This window comes from Hemitrygon akajei, chromosome 7, assembly GCF_048418815.1.
Source record: "Hemitrygon akajei chromosome 7, sHemAka1.3, whole genome shotgun sequence".
NCBI lineage: Eukaryota > Metazoa > Chordata > Chondrichthyes > Myliobatiformes > Dasyatidae > Hemitrygon > Hemitrygon akajei.
Genome location: NC_133130.1, coordinates 147455505 through 147474077, shown reverse-complemented (window position 1 = coordinate 147474077; position 18573 = coordinate 147455505). Strand labels below are relative to the sequence as shown.

General features: G+C 43.7%; 1 protein-coding gene across 2 annotated transcripts in view; it reads right to left on the bottom strand.

The window, feature by feature from the left end:
- Positions 1 to 10104: 10104 nt before the first annotated feature.
- LOC140731031 (uncharacterized) overlaps positions 10105 to 18573 on the bottom strand; it is an 85243-nt gene continuing 76774 nt past the window's right edge. For both annotated transcript variants that reach the window (XM_073052223.1, XM_073052224.1), the window contains exon 9: positions 10105 to 11386. In XM_073052223.1, the coding sequence (XP_072908324.1) occupies positions 11143 to 11386 (244 nt within the window). In that variant the 3' untranslated portion in view covers positions 10105 to 11142. The remainder of the gene's footprint in view (positions 11387 to 18573) is intronic.

Below are 18573 nucleotides of genomic sequence, written 5' to 3'. Positions count from 1 at the left end.
AGCTCTATCTAACTCTTTCTTGAAAGCATCCAGAGAATTGGCCTCCACTGCCTTCTGAGGCAGAGCATTCCATAGATCCACAACTCTCTGGGTGAAAACGTTTTTCCTCAACTCCGTTCTAAATGGCCTACCCCTTATTCTTAAACTCTGGCTTCTGGTTCTGGACTCCCCCAACATCGGGAACATGTTTCCTGCCTCTAGCGTGTCCAGTCCCTTAATAATCTTATATGTTGGTTCAACAAAAACGTCTGAAGAAAGTGTCGCAGACGAGGTCATATAGTGAGTATATGCAAGGGAGACAAAAAGCACAACCGAGTGAAAAGTCTCAAACATAAAACTAGGCAAACGCTCAAGTCACTGAACATAAAACAGAGTCTGACAAAGGTGAACCGACATGCCTTAGAAAGCGTAGTGTAATTGAAGCAGGTCACAAAGTCATTTAGATTGCAATGGATGTGTCCAGTGTAAATCTGAAAATGGAGCAGGATATGGGGTCAGCTTTGTCCATGATTCCCGAGGCTGGTTACAACAGGCTGTTTTCTAAGATACCGTTAGAGAAGACGTCAGTGATGCTAAAGACCCACAAAGGCGAAAAAGTGTCTCCCAAAGGCAAACTGAAAGTAAATGTGATGTATGGAAGCCAAAGACAACTGTTAGAGCTTTATGTATTGAAAAGTGGAGGGCCAGCTCTTCACAGATGTGAATGGGTTAAGAAAAATCCAACTAGACTGCCACTCAATCAACGCTTTCAGTGTGACATCAACAGGCAACTGCAGACCAAGTGGTAGCACTAAGCGGAGGTGTCAAAGCGGCTTAATGGTAATCAGAAGGTGTTTGTGAAGGGACTAAATAAACAGATTGAAGACTTGGCCAAAAGCTGTTTGGGATGCCAGTGCATTCAGAATGCACCCCCACAGGCAGCGTTACACCCACAGGAATGGCAGTCTTCGCCATGGCAAAGAGTACATATTGACTTTGCTGAGCCATTCATGGATTCCGTGTTTGTGATTCCTGTGGATGCTCAAAGTGGCCAGAGGTTATACCAATGAAGTCAACCACCTCAGCAAAGACCGTCTCCATTCTGAGAACTACTTTCACTAGAAATAGCTTACCAGGACAAGCTGTGAGTGACAATGGACCACAATATATGTCAGAAGAATTCAGCCGTTCATAAAGAAAAATGACATCAGATATTTCAAGTCAGCTCCTCACCACCAGCAAAGAATGGGCTAGCTGAAAGGTTTATATAAACCTTAAAGAAGTCCATTAAACCTACAAGGAGGACATTTCTCTGCAGGACAAGGTGGACAACTTCCTTTTTTGTGTATTGGAACTCTGTACAATCGATGACAAATCAAACCTCTGGAATGCTGTTCATGAATAGGAATCTGAGATCGCATATAGACCTCCTGAAACCAGATCTATGGAGGGAAATGCAGAATAAATTGTTCAGCCAGTTTCTAAGTGAAGCAGCAAGGAGCTTTGAGATTGGATAGGAAGTCCTAGCATGTGATTACCGAGAAGACAAGTGGACACCTGGTAGGATGGCTAAAAGAACTGGACCACTGATGTACACAGTGAATGTTGGAGATCAGACGTGGAGATGTCATGTGGACCAGCTGCTGGGAGCTCAACCAAGGATCACACCTGAGTCGACTGTATCCAACAAAATGACATTACAGTCACTGGACTTAACTGTCAGTGGTAATGTGACACTGGAAATCGAGAACGCTGTCTTAGAAATAACACCTACCAAACCTGATGCCACTCCACAGGTCCAGAGGTGCTACCCTGAAAGAAACAGCATGCCACCCAAAAGACTGGATCTTTAGAAGTGTGAAGTTAGTAATGGACTGTTATTGTGAAAGCACGTTCATTTAGAATATAAGTTTATGAAAGGGAAATTGTATGTTTTGTACAAGTACAGTTTTATTGTGCATTGATCTAAAGGGAGAGTAAGAGCAATGTATGGATCTATTTCTTATGGAGTAATGACACCCCCCCCCCCAGCACTAAATATAGATCTGCCGTCTGTGCATCCACTTTTCTCTATGAATATGCATTGCTCTCTCTGTCTCTCGTATAATGTGAATGCACCAGTTAGAACCATCACACATGTCCGTGCTTTGTAATTTAATTCATATGTGGTTGTGCACAGACACAAGTATAATGAACTATTTTCAGTCAGTTTGCCCACACAAGAAGCAAGCACATGGAGATACTCAGATCCATCTGGTGCCTGCAGGGAGAAGCCCAGTAGACGGAAGAACATGGAGAAATGGAAAATTTATGACGTACAAGGAAGCCAAATGTGTCTGGCCTAGAAACTGAACAGGAGCTTCAACCCTGAAATTAGAAATTTAAAACGCCACCAAAAGTAACCAGGTATTTGAGCTCTACATGAGGAATATCAGTGACAGAATTAAGCATCCAGTAGAATGAATTACATGGAAACAGGCACCAAGTGGAATGACTTGTGAGAGAAATAACCAACGATATGAGCTAGGTGCAGAGAGGTGCCTAGCAGAACGAACCACAGACAGAGGGGTGACTGGTAACCGGTGAAATAATCCCTACCCAGCGAGAATGGTGGTCCTTGCAGGGAGTGAAAGTCAATGGAATGAGACATGCACATGGGGGTTCCCAGTGGGGTGAGTCACATGCACAGAGATGCCAGGTGATCCATGTAGACCGAATGTCTTAATTGATGGGAAATGCCTAAGGCACTGAGCTGCAAACAGGATAGGTAAGATTTCATTAGAATGAGCCACCTGCATGGATATCCCCAACAGAATGTAACACTTGTGGGGGCACATCACCAACAAAGATGAGACGGCCTACAGAGAGGAGGTGGAAGAGCTTGAAGCCTAGTGCTAAACAAACAACCTCTTCATCAATGTCAACAAGACAAAGGAGATGTGCACAGCAGTGGAAACCGCGAGCAGTTTAAAACTCCTGGGAGTGCAGATCTCGCACAACCTCTCGTGGTCCCAGAACATCTTCTACACGATTAGGAAAGCTCACCAACACTTGCTCACGGAAGAGTATAAAGCTGAAGCTGTCTCAGCAGAGGCAAAGGTCTACGAAACAGCCAATGACCTAGACAGTGGTGAGTCTATAACCAGAATCAGTCATGCCTTGCCATCACAACAGCCAATGCAGCTTGCTAAAGAATAGATCCAAACACATTTTGGTAATATAAAAGACCGTACTCGTCCAGGGCTACAAGGAGAAGCTGATAACACCACGCAACCAAAGTGTCTTTCACAAAGTCCAGGTACTGATAGTCAAGATCTACAGCAGCAAACACCTACAGCACCCCATTTTGCAGTTCCACCACAGCTATACCTCAGTTAAGAATTTCTACGGAAGCCAATCCCACCTGTACAAACATGGACAAAGTGAACTTCCATCCATCCCAGGGCACATATTTGGCAAACCGCAATGCTCTCATTCAGGAGCCGCAGGTGCATTCGATTTGGTATGGTACCTGGCATAACGAAACCAAGTCATAGCAGGACTAAAGGTATTTGACAACCAGTCTTCCATTTATCTGTCATGGAAGTCATGCCTTTTGCAATGCTACGGAAGGACCAAGTCTCCAATCTGGTAAAGAGTAGACCTTCTCTGGGGAGTCACTGCAACATGCAAGAATGGTTAGAACAGCTCACATTAATAATCCAGCTACGGGTTTATGAATGCTGTGGCAGAGGCTGGACAAATGTTATGGCTCTCCTCAGCAGACTCAATAACTTTCCAAAGCTCTCATACAAAAAACTGCAAAAGCTATTTGAGCTTGCAGATCTATTGTTGGAACTGCAAGCTGCATGTAACGGCACTGGTCCAATAAAATCATAGCTGCACAACATACAGATGTCCTTGAAGATTTATTTTATTCCTCTCTCTCTCTTTCTTCAGTAGACACCATGAAAACTACAAGAAAATAAAGGTCATAAAAGGTTTGATACATAGATCTCTCAGCCTTTCAAAGTCTCTCAAGCTAGTGTCTACCGATAAACAGGCCCAAACAAGTTAGCACAACAGAAGTGTGCTGAAATCAAATAAATCTCTAAAAACATATCACACTGTCCATATAAAGGCACATCAACAACATTGTACACAATATAAAACAATTACCTTGTGCGCCGCTTGGACCACATGCAGAATAAGGTTATTTTAGGGCCATATGTCTTTCTCTGCTTCCATGTTGGTTCTGACCCATAATACCACTGTCATGCTTTTATTAAACTGTGGTCATGTGACCCATTAAAGTCTAGTCATGTGATCTATTAAACTCTACATTAGAATAAAACCTTACATAAAATATTTTAAGATGATAAAATAATCATGAATTTATGACAAAAACATAAAATAAGCATCTTAATGAAACATGTCTCTGAGACCGTTACTCTGCAAAAAATGAGGGTTACCTACCAGGACCGAGTTTCTTGGATGCGGCAAGAGGAATAAACCCTATAGTGGAGAATCTATGTACAATATCCAAGAACAGAAGATTACTGGAGGGTTCAAGTGTAAACCAAAGTATCATGCCCCTATCCACCATTTTCATTCTTTGTGGAAATCATCTGCCATCACACAAAAATGCAAAATGACCCTAGTTTACTGCTCTCAACTTGTGGCAACACCTCATTCAGAGAGAGCTCTCCAGCAAAACACTGGAAACCAAAACCCCTATCACAATTGAAACCACTTTTTACCGTGTGTCTCTAGAGATGGAGCTTGTTAGCCCCTTGCTAACAGCCAATGGACTCACAGTGAGAAAACCACCATTCTCAGACTCCGTACATCTCGGGTAAATATGACTTGGGTCTCATCAAGCCCGGGAAGATGGGATGTCTCGTCCACCCGAATCCCGACCTGTGTGAATACTGTGTAACTACTGCCCCTATGCAACTGTTCGTCAGCAAGATAACAGACCATACACTGAATACAATTATAAATGAATTATATTTACAAATGTCAGCTTTATCAAACAGTTAGTGAGAAAAAGAAAAGGAAAAAAATTTAAATAGCCCATTACCTTTCACCTAGTCCATATGTGTACATAAGTTGGAGCTTATCTTGAAGTTGTCTTTAATTCACATGCTGGACATGTGATCTACATGAAAGCACACACCAATTTCTGAATGTCACTCAAAATCCACCTTGAACAAATGGGCTCCCCCATAGGAGTATTGGCCCTTCCTCCCTGAAGCAATTCATCTGCGTCAAACACCTTGTGCAACTGGGACGGCATCCTCAGCCGTCTTCCCTCCTGGCTTTTCCCAGCTTCTGCCGAAAAGACCTCAACCCACACCAGTGTCCGTAACAAAAACCTGTCCGCCCAGTGTTCACCCGAACCTTCTTTTAATTCCACCATCCTGATTGGGTGACACAGCATTCCTAAGTTGAGCAACATAGCTCCTTATCTTCAGCTCAAACCCAGACATGCTAAACGCAGAATAGACTGCTCTGAGAGTACTGCTAAAATGAAATACCGACAGTATAGCAGTAAAAACCTTAACCAGGGCATAAAACAGTCAACAAAACTAAGGTAGAAAACTCCATCACGAATCTCGGTCTATAAGAAACATCCTCTCTTCAGGAAATGCAGAGGATTCAGCGAAAAAATGCTTGCAGATTGGAGACACTTTCTAAAGGAGCAACATTCAAAATGTTGTGCTTCAATAGCGCACCAAGCAAAAGACTCTAAAGCTATCATACACTGCATTGAATGCCAGAGTGACCAGCATATATCAGCACTTCATTCAGGACCCACACCCTGGGCTACTGCTGGTTCCAGCACACCTGCATCAGAGCCTGACGGTATGCCAGCTGAGCATCCGTCAGAAGTATCTACTTCCTCCTGCACAGAGGTATGCAGGAAAAGCTTCCAAAGCAAATCCTGCTCTAAAATATGAGCAGCCCACATCTACCTGAAAGGATATCCCGAGCGTATGTGATATTTGACGATTAAAGCAATGTGTCATTGGCAAAATCAACATTGACACGTTCAGTACTCAGAGTTCTGTTGCCCTCTTGTGGATCCGGTTCTCACTAACACTGCTCAGGGTGCTGGTTCACTTCAGAACTAAGCCTGCGGCAGTGATGGTAGACTTTGAACATGATGGTAGACTTTGAACATAGATGGTAGACTATTGAGAGAGGATAATCAAAACTACTTCAAAGCCTTGTGGTTTTATGATCTCTAACTGGACAATGGGGTTCTGTAGTATCTCCTGAGAGTTCATATGGCAATTTATGGCCTTCCAAGGATAGCTGTCGAGGGGGAGAAGGAATTCGGGACTAAAACACGGAGGTACATAGAGAAGCATTGCTAATTTGATGATAGCTTTAAATCATTTTCTAGTGCAGAAGAAGCAGTCAACGTGCTGAAGGCAGCACAAGACAAGTTGGCACAGGCTAATCTCTGACTGCATAAGATCGCGCCCAACAGTGCTGAGGTCATGCAACATATGAAGATCTGGCCAAAAGTCTACAGAATCTTTATCTTGGACAGTACTTCCCTGCAATGTAGTGTATTCCGAGCCTTGAATGAGACCTCATCACTGACACCTTTACTTCTCAGTTCGCAGATACAAAAAGACACTTAATGCATCACGGTGTGCTATTGACTATGTGCCCTATATGAAATTCTGGGATTTGCTGCTCCAGTCAGTATTCAGACACACTTCGTATGTTAAGAGAGTTGACCTAGGACACTTGTGGATAGGTGTCCCATTCCCTGAAGAGAAACACGAGCAGTGGCAGCAGTGGTGTTCTTCCCTTCAGGATCATAAGGGCTTAAAAGTTCCAAGAACCTACAGAACACAATTCTGCTGTCCACTGCCCAAAAGAGAGAGAGGTCTGAATCTTGCAATCTGTCAACTAAAGCTATTACTGCTGTTGCATACCTGAACCACATACACTGCTAGATCTAACAAAGTTGGATTCATCCTGGGAAAGTCAAAGCTTGCTCCCAAACCTGATTTCACCATACCAAGGCTTGAACTTGGCACTGCTGTTCTAGCAGTTGAGATGGCAGAGATGAACAGAGAAATAGATGATATCAAGCACTTTACTGACAGAAAAGTTATGCTCAGTTATATATTTATTGAAATAAAGACATTCTATGTTTATGTACATAATAAGATCCAATGTATCTGGCAATTACACGGAAGAGCCAATGGAATGATGTCTCTACTGATCTCAACCCAGCTGGTTATGCCTCAAGAGGGCTCCAAGGTAATCAGCCCATCCTCTCCTCATGGTTAACTAACCCAACATTTCTTCCTGGTCTCCATCAGGAACATCATCAAGGCCAGTATTTTTGATTGTGTTAAAGACTGTGTGATAAGACTGTTTCAAGACTAGCCTCTGAGAGTATCCTTCTTTCGTCAAAGACTTAATGAAATGACCATTTGACTTTTAGTTTCAGTAGTTAAGTTCAACACACTATGGTTGCCACACATGCTGGCCTCTAGAGGCACAGTTCATTTTGTGTGAACATCACTCCCTGTACGTAAATTGTTTTATATAATTTCCTGCGCAGATTAATTTGGATCCTATTATTTGAAGCACACTGTGGAAAGACATCTCTATCCTCTCTTTATTTGCGCTTGAAACAGAAAGGACTGTGAGTCTTAAGTTTTGTTAATATTGAGAAACATTTAGTAGCTATCTTGAAGGAAGTACTATGCTTATTGTTATTAAGATATTGTTGTGCCACTTGTTTACATGGCATAGTTATAGAGTGTTGTGTATTACCTTGGTTAACATTGATTATGAGAATAATCAACAGTATTAGTATATTCAGGCACATGATGATTCTGTATTGAATTTAATATATATTTTACTTAACACAGTTTCACAAGTAATATCTCATTAAAAACCTTGAAGAAAGATTCCAACTCAGGTGATTTTTGAGAAGGTGTTTAACTCACTCATTGCTTTGTACATACGCACTATGAGGGCAGTAGAACATGAAAAAAGTCTAACACAATGTTATACAAAAAGGTGCCCAGTAGACTGAGATTTATGAGGGAAGATATCCAATTGAATATGGTTGTCCATGGATATTTTGTTTTATTGGATAACTCCCTACCTTCTAGCTCATCATGATTAGCTTGTAGATCCTAATCAAATCTACTGACATAAGACAAGCTGGTTACCAACTAAGCAATGGATGGTTGAATGAAAAGGGAGTTACATGCAGGAGAAATCCTAAAAGAACTCATGAAGGTAATATCCACTGAACCATTTTGTCACAGATTCTGTTATCCTGGATAGTGAAACAAGAAATGTTTTTCTAATACTAATCTCTGGCACTTATTCTTTCCCCTATTTTAACAGAAGCATATTGACAGCAAGTATTCCAAGATTTTCTTTATTAAAAAGCTCACATGATGTGAGGAACTCAATACAATCAAGGTAATGTCATTCATGGATATCAAAAAACTTTACTGAAATCTTTTTACATTAAAAACTTGAACCTTAAAATTGTCATGACAGTTTGCTAATTAATCACACCCTTAATTGGATTTTTGTCATTCCTTCCACACTCACCAATCCTCTACTAATAAAATAGGTAGGAAATACATTTTCAACTTTAGGACAATCCAAATCCTGAGTCAGTACCGGAAAATCTATGCCTTTGTGGTCTAATCTTCTGATTTTCATTCCCATCCCATGGGAACACTGTTTCATCCCAAAAGTCTGGCAAAATAGGACCATTTGTCATTCAGGGAACAGAAAGTGCCAAATACATTTTCAACTTTAGGACAAGCCAAATCCTGTGTCAGTCACCAGAAAATCTGTGACATCATGATCTAATCTTCTAATTTTCATTTCCATTCCATGGGAACACTGTTTCATCACAAAAGTCTGGCAAAATAGGACCATTTGTCATTCAGGGAACAGGAAGTGCTAAAGACAGTAACTAAACTCTGACAATCCTGTTGTGTCCTTTATGTAGCATTTAAACTACAGTGTTAAAAGAATATTGCAAAGTGTTAAGGATGTTTATTTATAACAAAAACTTTTTGACCATGTAAACTTCTAAGTATTGCCTGTGCCAAATTACAGCAATAAAATATTATAAAATATAAAAAAAGATTTCCAATCTTATATTTGCATAAACTATACTATGCGAACTGAACAGCCAACTATCAATCAGAATTTCTCAAAATGTTCTTGGGAATGCAGTTTATCATGTTGACTATTTGTTCTTTGTGCCTTTGAGTAAATTCTCTTCAGTAAAGTTAATGAGGTTCTCAAGGTTGTGGCCTACAACTAATGGGATCCTGAATCATCTGTGGTAATGACTGGCTTTGTGGCTGCAGACTCTTTCATGAACTTCAATTCTGAATGTTCTTTGCTCACTTTTATCGTTTGCACAATATATTTTTTTCTGTGCATTGGGCTACATCTTTTTTTCATGGATTCTAATGGTTTTCTTTGTTTTGGGGCTGCCTGTAAGGAGACGAATCACAAGGTTGAATATATTATACATACTTTGATAATGTTTCCTTAAGGTTGTTATAGATGGGGTTGATAATGGGGGCAAGTTCCCACTATCCATTAAATGCTCTCAATGGTGTGCGTCTCAAATAGCCTCTGACAACCAAGTCCAGCTCCTGGCCTTCACATGTGGCTTAGCTACTAAGCCTGGCAGAACTGTTTCTACTGACAGGAGAAGGTGCAAAGGCGGTTTACTGGCACCTTAAAACTAGTCACTTCAGACGGATGAGGTTTGTCAGCCATTGTTGGCAGCGAATGTAGGAGAAGAAAAACTCTGATCTCAAACCCCCCGCTGCCTTGCGCTATACCCACTCATGGGGAGTAGCTGGAGTCCCTAAGGCAGTCCTACATTGAGTTCAGTGCTGATTGGCAATTCCTGTGACGATGCTGGTGCCAAACTGTATTGATCCCTGCCTTTCCTTTGCGTTCATCAGATACATAGGAGAGCTTGCCACAAGGGCAACAGCTTGCTCTCCAGATCGTACCGCCCAGGTTTGCGTATCTAGACAGCTAGGACACAATATCTATAGTCAACTCAAACTGACGGAGGCCCTCACCCTTACTTTGATTAAAAACTATACTTTGAACCCACTTCCCCCCACCCCTATCAGTACTTCTCATCAACACTTGTCCCTCCAATCAGAGCAGGTGACACAATAAATAGACAGAAAACATTCCAACTGATTTGGATGAATTTTTCCAAACGATGCTAAACACCTGGCAATGGATTTCATGACAATGGAAGGGGATTACTTATTAAACTCAGAAGATTCGGTATTTCAGGACATCAGAGAAAGATACAGCGGGGAAGGCAGTTTTCTACTGAAGGAAGAATGATTAGACCAATTCCTCTTCTAAGCTCTCAATCTATGGCCTCATGGGTTATGGCTTTTCAAGTGTCCATCAGTGTATTTAATAAATGTGGTGAGGGTTTATGCTACCAACAGCATTTCAGATATGGAGTTCCAGATTCCCCTGATACTATTTGTGAGTATTTCTTCCTCACGCCCCTGCTAACCTAATGCTTTTAAATTTTATAGACAATCTCACGTATGTGACCCTTCTTTCTCCTGCTCCTCTGAGTTTGAGATTGACCATTCCCGTTTGGCAAAGCTGAATAACAAGAGTCTTGCATACAAATTAGGAGCAAAACAACAGCAGCCCTTCAAGCTTTCTCTTCCATTTAGTAAGAACATGTGAATTTGATGTAATCTTAACACCACATTCCCATCAACCCATGCTAACCTTCCACCTCCAGCACTTTTTTTTGCACAAGACACACTTTCAACTATAATGTCCCTCCAGCTGTGAGGTTCCATTAGCTAAGTAGTTAGATAAAAAGGGAAGTGACAGTATTGAAAGCTGGGAGTCCATCAAGGTGTTGTATTAATCCTTTAAACTGGAAGAGCTAACAGGAGAGTCGGCTGTCAATCTAAGATTGTGGTGTCACTTCTGCATCCATAGCTGGAACCTGCTTTTCCACGGTATGTATACAAAGATAAAATATACACGCTACAACATTTCTAAGAACCGAAATTACCAATCTGCTTCTGATGTACAACAACACAATTACACAATTAAAAAATAAATCTGCAGAGCCCCTGGGAGTTATTCACACGAGCATTAAAATTGGGGCTTGTGTCGCGTGACAGTTTTGGCAAGAACTTCCGTGCTGTTCTGCTTTTGAGTTCCTTTCAGGCTCCCTTTACTAGAGATGTCATGACCTTTGGGTGCTTTGCCAGGGAACTGTTCTTTAAGAATTCCAGGTTGGGTTCTTGACTTCTGGAGTCCTTCAGATAAGCTGGATCCTTCTCTGCTTGAAGGTGAAGCGACTGATCGACTTCTGCGGGCTGGAGAGTAAAGACATCTGTAAACAAAGCAACACAGAAAGAAATGCAAGTGAAAATGCAGCTGTGTGTTCAAAGTCTCACACTTAGTAACCCATTCCGTCAAAATCCTTAGGAACTGCATTTACCGAATTATGTCTTGAACATACAAATATTTGTGTGGTACAGATATTTGTGAGGCACGAGTTCTTACTTGTGCATAATTCCTCTGGTGCTCTGGTTTCCTCTCACAGTTCAAAGACATACTGGTTAGTAGGTTAATTAATTGACCATTTAAATAGGTGAGTTGCTGAGCAGCACAGGTCGTTGGGCCAGAAGGGCCGTTCCACACTGTATCAATACATGAAATAAAACAGAGACAAACAGAACACAGAATGGAGTGCTAAAGTAACAGAGAAAGAGTAGTGCAACTAAAGAAATAAAATGCAAAGATCATGACAAAGTAGATTGAGAGATCAGAGTTAAAGAGTTTGCCTTTAGCGTATGAGAGCATATTACAGACATCGTGAAGTCAATTTTGTCCATGTGTTGGAAAATATTCAAAATCACTCAATGTAATAATGTCACTTCAGGTGAATGATGTTGATGAGAGCCAATTAACATGAACGGTTGTTGATTACCTCCTCTTGTCTACTTACAATGGTACAGAATCAGAATGACCTTCTCTTGGAAGCTGATTTTGATGGGGTTGAAGTATCAGTGTGTTACACTGTTTAACAGAATGCCATTGCAGAAGTATCAATGGAAATGATTCCTTGTCAATTTCTGAAACAGCTCTCGCAGTGAAAGTGGCAGCCTGAGTTCTTGAAAGACAACGGTTTATGTTTACTGTGGAGAAACTACCGAGGAGAGATTTATTCAAGGTAGGTTCTTGTTTGAATTTAATAATATTTATGGGAACTCATCCATGTGTACAGATGATTTTAATCTGGGGAGGGCTTTAAATTCGCGCTCCCTCTCCCTCTTCCTCTCTCTCATCACCTGATTTCCAATAATCATTTTTATTTCAGATTAACAGCAACTGCTATATTCTGAATTTCGCAGTTCCAGCATATTCATTTCCCCCCCTCTTTCTAGCTGCCCTTCCTTATCTTCCCCAAATAAGTGATCAACAAATTCAATGATGATGAATCACTTAATTAACAACATGAAATGTGGGCTAATTGCCATTTAATTCACTGTTAAAAAATTGTGAATCACCAGTACTTATATTCTGCAGATTATTAGACCTTAATTGAGTTATTTAATTTTATTTGAGTGTGTATTTTTTATTGTTTTTACATTTTGGATATTAGTAAACGCCTTCACTTTTAAATGGTTTGGTTAATATTTTTAAGAGTTTTATGATGATTTTGCATGTCAAGGGGCATCCATGACCTTTATGAGAGGTTTGACACGGCTTAACAAAATAATTATTTCTACCAGTTCTGTGGGCAACACTTGCATTTTGCGCTGTCGCCGAATAAACCTCGTGATGTTGAGTTTTTAGAACACATGGGTCAGGAGCAAACTTGTCATGGAGCCATGTGGTTATAGAGGTGTACAGCTTGAAACTGAGCCCTTGGCCCATTGTGCCCATGCTAAAATGCACTACGTCCAAATGCTTCCATGCTTTAACTATTTAAGTGCTCACCTTAAATATAGTGATTGTTTCTGATTTCACCAATTTCCTTGGCAGTGAGTTCCAAATATCATCCACTCCCTGTATGTAAAAAACTTTCTCCTGAAATCCTCTTAAAGTTCTGTCTCTTTCCTCAAACCTGTTTGTTTTTTTATCTCCTGTAATATACCTATCAGCCTTCTGACACCACACCTTTGGTTAACAAAGATGCAGAAATCTCCATCAGGTCTCCACCACGCTCTTCCTCTGCTGCCTGTAGCAACACAAGAGAGATCTCACCCAGTCCTGGAGATTTATCAACACTCGTGCATCCCATGATATCTAACACCGCCTCCTTCTTAATAGTGACATTAACAACATACTACAGATCTCCCGCCACTGACTATAAAGAGTCTGTACGTATTCCCCACGACCATGTGGGATTCCTCTGGGTGCTCCAGTTTCCTCCCACAGTCCCAAGATATACCAGTTGGTAGGTTAATTGGTCATTGTAAATTGTCGCTTTATTAGGCTAGGGTCAAATCAGGGGTTGCTGGGCAGCGTGGCTCAAAGGGCTGGAAGGGCCTATTCCCCATTGTATCTCAATAAATAAATTATCATATACCTCTTACTGAACTCATTATCTTCCATATTTTCCTCCTTGGTGAATACGGATAAGTATTCTCTTGGGTCCTCATCCACATCACCTGACTGCATCCACAGGATACTCCATTGGTTCCTGAGGGGACTCACTCTTTCCCCAGATACCATTTTGCTCCTAATATACGTAGAATAACTTAGAATTCTCCATATTCTTACTAGCCAGGGATATTTCAAGCCCCCTTTTGCCCTCCTAATTTCTTTTTTCTTCACCATTCTCTATACACCTCAAGAGACTCACTTGATTCTATTTGCCTTGTAGGTGAGTAACAGAAAGATGGACCCTTGACCTCACAATCCAACTCGTTATGCTCTTGCACTGTATTGTCTAGCTGCAGTGCACTTTTTCTGTTGTTGTTGCACATTATTCTTCATTTTATTATTTTACCATGTACTGGCACAGTGCACTGTGCAATGGTTTGATTTTTATGAACAGCATGCAAGACAGGATTTTCACTGTAGTTCAGTACATGTCACAATAATAAACCATTTCCATCTTTTTATACCTGCCACACAATTTTTTCTTCCTGATCAAAGGAAAAATTCAATACCCTTAAATCTCTAATTCAAGACCTTAATACAAGGAATAACCTTATAACTTTACATAACTACCTTGAAACTTGCAGAATTATGGCCATCATTCCCACACCATTCCCCCACTGAAACATTCGCAACTTCCCAGTTTCATTTCATAGGATAAGTTAGGGTGCTGCTCTATCACTAGAAGGACCATCGGCATATAATGTGTCAAATAAACTTTCTCGGACACACTTAACTAATTCTGTCTCTTCTAATCCCAGTCAGGAAAACTTAAATCCCCCACACCTATAACCCTATTGCTTTTACAATTTTCTGAGATTTACTTACATGTCTGTTTCTCTAATTCCCTCTGAATATTGACATACTTGCAGTTTCACCCCAGCAAAGCAATGACCCCTCTCTTTTTCCTGAATCCTACCCATATAACCTCCGAGATGATCCCTCCAGGAGATTTTCTCTCAGTACTGTCACAGTGTTCCCCAAGATCCCTCTGCTCTTTTATTTATCATTCATACCATCTGAAGCATCTATATCCCAGTTCTTTTGTGCATGCTGTAATATCATAATTACATGCGTTGATCCATGTCACCAAACACACTCCCAAATTTATATAGATGTACCATGGAAAGCATTCAAATCGGCTGCATCAACATCTGGTTTGTGGGGCTACTGCACAGGATCAAAATAAGTTGCAGAGAATTGTAAACTTCGCTCTGTCATGGACACTAGCCTCTCTAGTATCCAGGACATCTTCAGGTAGTGGTGCTCAGAAAGGCAGCATGCACCATTATGGACCCCTATCACGCCTTGTTCTCATTGCTACCATCAGGAAGGGGGTACAGAAGCCTCAAGACACACACTCAATGATTCAGGAACAGTTCCTTCCCCCTCTGCCATCCTATTTCTGAATGGACATCGAACCCATGATCACTACCTCAATTCTTTTTAGTTTTTTTAAATGTTTGCACTACTTATTTAATGTAAATATTTTATACATACTTATTGTAAGTCACAGTTTTTCTCTTTTACTACGTATTGCATTATACTGCTGCTGCAAAGACAACAAATTTCATGACGTAAGCCGGCGACATTAAACCAGATTCTGATCTCAATTCATCTGACTGACCCACAAGGCAGCTGCATTCAAGTAAATACAGCTGAAACTGCTAGTCCTTTCATGCTCCGTAACCTGCCCCACTCTGCTCCGCCCACTCGATTGATTTATCCTCTACATTTTTCTCCCCACCTAATGCACTACAACTGTGTTTCTCACTCCTTGCCAAATTAGCCACCTGACTCCTCCTCCTGCTGGGTGGGTGGGGTTGGTGGCTGATGGAGATGTAGAAAAAAGAGATAAAAGGGAAAAGTAGTGCAGGAATGGGATTATTCTGTGAGCTGGTGTAGATTTGATGGGACAAAATTCCACCTGGGTGTAATGGAAAATCTAATACTGTGGCGACCCACTTCCCAGCGCACTCGAACCGGCTCACAAAGTGGTGCGCGCCGACATTGAGGCCGGTCCCAAAGAGGGCACCAAGCCTGCTTCACCAGCAAGGGGAAAAGCCCGCAAGCGGGACGGGACTGTGAATACGCCCGGGGAGGGCGGGATCAGGAAGGCTTTAAAGCAAGGCCGTGAAGTTTGAATAAACCTCTTTTGCAACTGCAGCTCACCGACTCTGTGTCGTTATTTTAGCGCTGCATGTAGCACACCGCTACAATTGGTGACCCTGACGGCCCAAACGATATTTGGGCCGAAGATGAACGACGCCGCATCTGTTGATGCAGTTTCGTTAAAACTGCCAAGCTTCTGGACGCTGCGACCTCACCTATGGTTCCAGCAAGCAGAAGCCCAATTCCACATTCCGCAGATAACCTCGGATGACACACGTTACTACTACGTGGTGAGCTCCCTCGACCAGGAAACAGCGACCCAGTTTGAGGAGTTCATACAGTCGCCCCCAGCGGACGGCAAATACACAGAATTCAAAGCCTTGCTCATAATGACTTTCGGACTCTCACGGCGCGAGCGAGCTGCCCGCTTACTGCACCTGGATGGTTTGGGAGACAAGCCGCCTTCAGCTTTGATGAACGAGATGCTGTCCCTGGCTGGAGGTCACAAGCCCTGCCTCATGTTTGAGCAGGCATTCCTGGAGCAGATGCCCGAGGACATACGCCTGCTGCTGTCCGACGCGGATTTCAGCGACCCCCGGAGGGTGGCAGCCCGGGCGGACGTGCTGTGGAAAGCCAAGAAGGAGAGTGGGGCGTCCGTCGCACAGATCACCAGGCCACGCTCCCAGCAGCAAACCAGACCAGGCCCGGCCACAGAGCCCGCTAACCCCAGAGGCAGGGGTGAGGAGGCCAACGAACAATGGTGCTTCTACCACCAGCGGTGGGGTGCAGAAGCCCGCTGCTGTAGCCCGCCCTGAAAGTTCCCGGGAAACGCCTGGGCCAGCCGCCACTGATGGCTATGGCGGCTGGCCATCGGGATAGCCTCTTGTACATCTGGGATAAGCAGTCGGGACGCTGTTTTTTGGTCGACACCGGAGCCGAGATCAGCGTCTTACCTCCGACAAGTTACGACACCCACAACAGGGCACCGGGTCCCACCCTGAGGGCCGCGAACGGCAGCACAGTAAGGACCTACGGCACCCATACGGTGTGGCTACAGTTCGACTCCAGCCAGTTCACGTGGGACTTCACACTGGCCGCCGTAGCCCAACCGCTCCTGGGCGCGGATGTTTTGCGGGCTCACAGCCTACTGGTCGACCTGCAAGGGAAGAGACTGGTCCACGCCGAGACCTTTCAAACGTTCTCCCTGGATAAGTCCAGTTGCCGGCCCCACACCTAGACTCCATCACGCTGTCCGACAACGACTTCACCAGAGTCCTGGCGGATTTCCCATCGGTTCTGGTACCGCAGTTCACGGCAGCCATGCCCAGACACGGCGTACAGCACCACATCCCGACGCAAGGGCCACCCCTCCACGCCCATGCTCGAAGGCTTCCCCCGGACAAGCTCCGACTGGAGGAGGAGGAGTTCAAGAGGATGGAGGAATTGGGGATCATTCGGCGGTCCGACAGCCCATGGGCCTCCCCCCTGCACATGGTGCCCAAAGCGACAGGGGGCTGGAGACCGTGCGGCGACTACCGCAGGCTGAACGAGGCTACAACACCGGACCGCTACCCTGTGCCGCACATTCAGGACTTTGCAGCAAACCTGCACGGCGCACGGATCTTCTCCAAGGTAGACCTCATCCGGGGATACCATCAAATCCCGATGCATCCGGACGACGTCCCCAAAACGGCACTCATCACCCCTTTCGGCCTTTTCAAGTTCCTCCGCATGCCGTTCGGCCTAAAGAATACCGCACAGACATTTCAGCTGTTAATGGACGCGGTGGGATGCGACCTGGACTTCGTTTTCATCTATTTGGACGACATCCTCATAGCCAGCAGCAGTCATCAGGAGCATCTGTCCCACCTCCGTCAACTCTACGCCCGATTGAATGAATACGGCCTGACAATCAACCCGGCCAAATGCCAGTTCGGGCTCGACACCATCGACTTCCTAGGCCACAGGATTACTAAAGACGGGGCAACCCCTCTGCCCACTAGGGTAGACGCAGTCCACCATTTCTCCCGACCTAACACAATCAAAGGCCTTCAGGAATTCATGGGTATGGTAAATTTCTACCACCGCTTCCTCCCTTCAGCTGCCCGAATCATGCGCTTCCTGTTCGCCCTGATGTCGGGTAAGGGCAAGGACATTGCCTGGGACGAGGAGTCCGCCGCCGCTTTCATTAAAACCAAAGAAGCCTTAGTAAACACCGTGATGCTAGTGCACCCCAGAACGGACGTCCCTACCGCCCTCATAGTGGACGCATCTAACACGGCAGTCGGTGGGGTGCTGGAGCAACTCATCGAGGGTCGCTGGCAACCCCTGGCGTTTTTCAGCAAACACCTACGACCACCCGAGCTCAAATACAGTGCTTTTGACAGGGAACTGTTGTCCCTATATCTGGCAATTCGGCATTTCAGGTACTTCTTAGAAGGTAGGCCCTTCACCGCATTCACAGACCACAAACCGCTTACCTTTGCGTTCATGAAGGCATCTGACCCCTGGTCGTCCCACCAGCAGCGACATCTGTCCTACATCTCCAAATACACGACGGATGTCCGGCATGTCTCGGGAAAGGACAATGTCGTGGTGGACACTCTCTCCCGCCCTAACATCCAAGCCCTGTCCCAGGGGGTAGACTATGAAGCACTGGCAGAGGCACAGCAGGCAGACGAGGAGATCCCTAGTTACAGAACTGCAGTCTCCGGTTTGCAGCTGCAGGACCTCCCCGTAGGCCCAGATGAGAGGACCCTACTCTGTGACGTCACCACCAGCCAACCCCACCCCGTC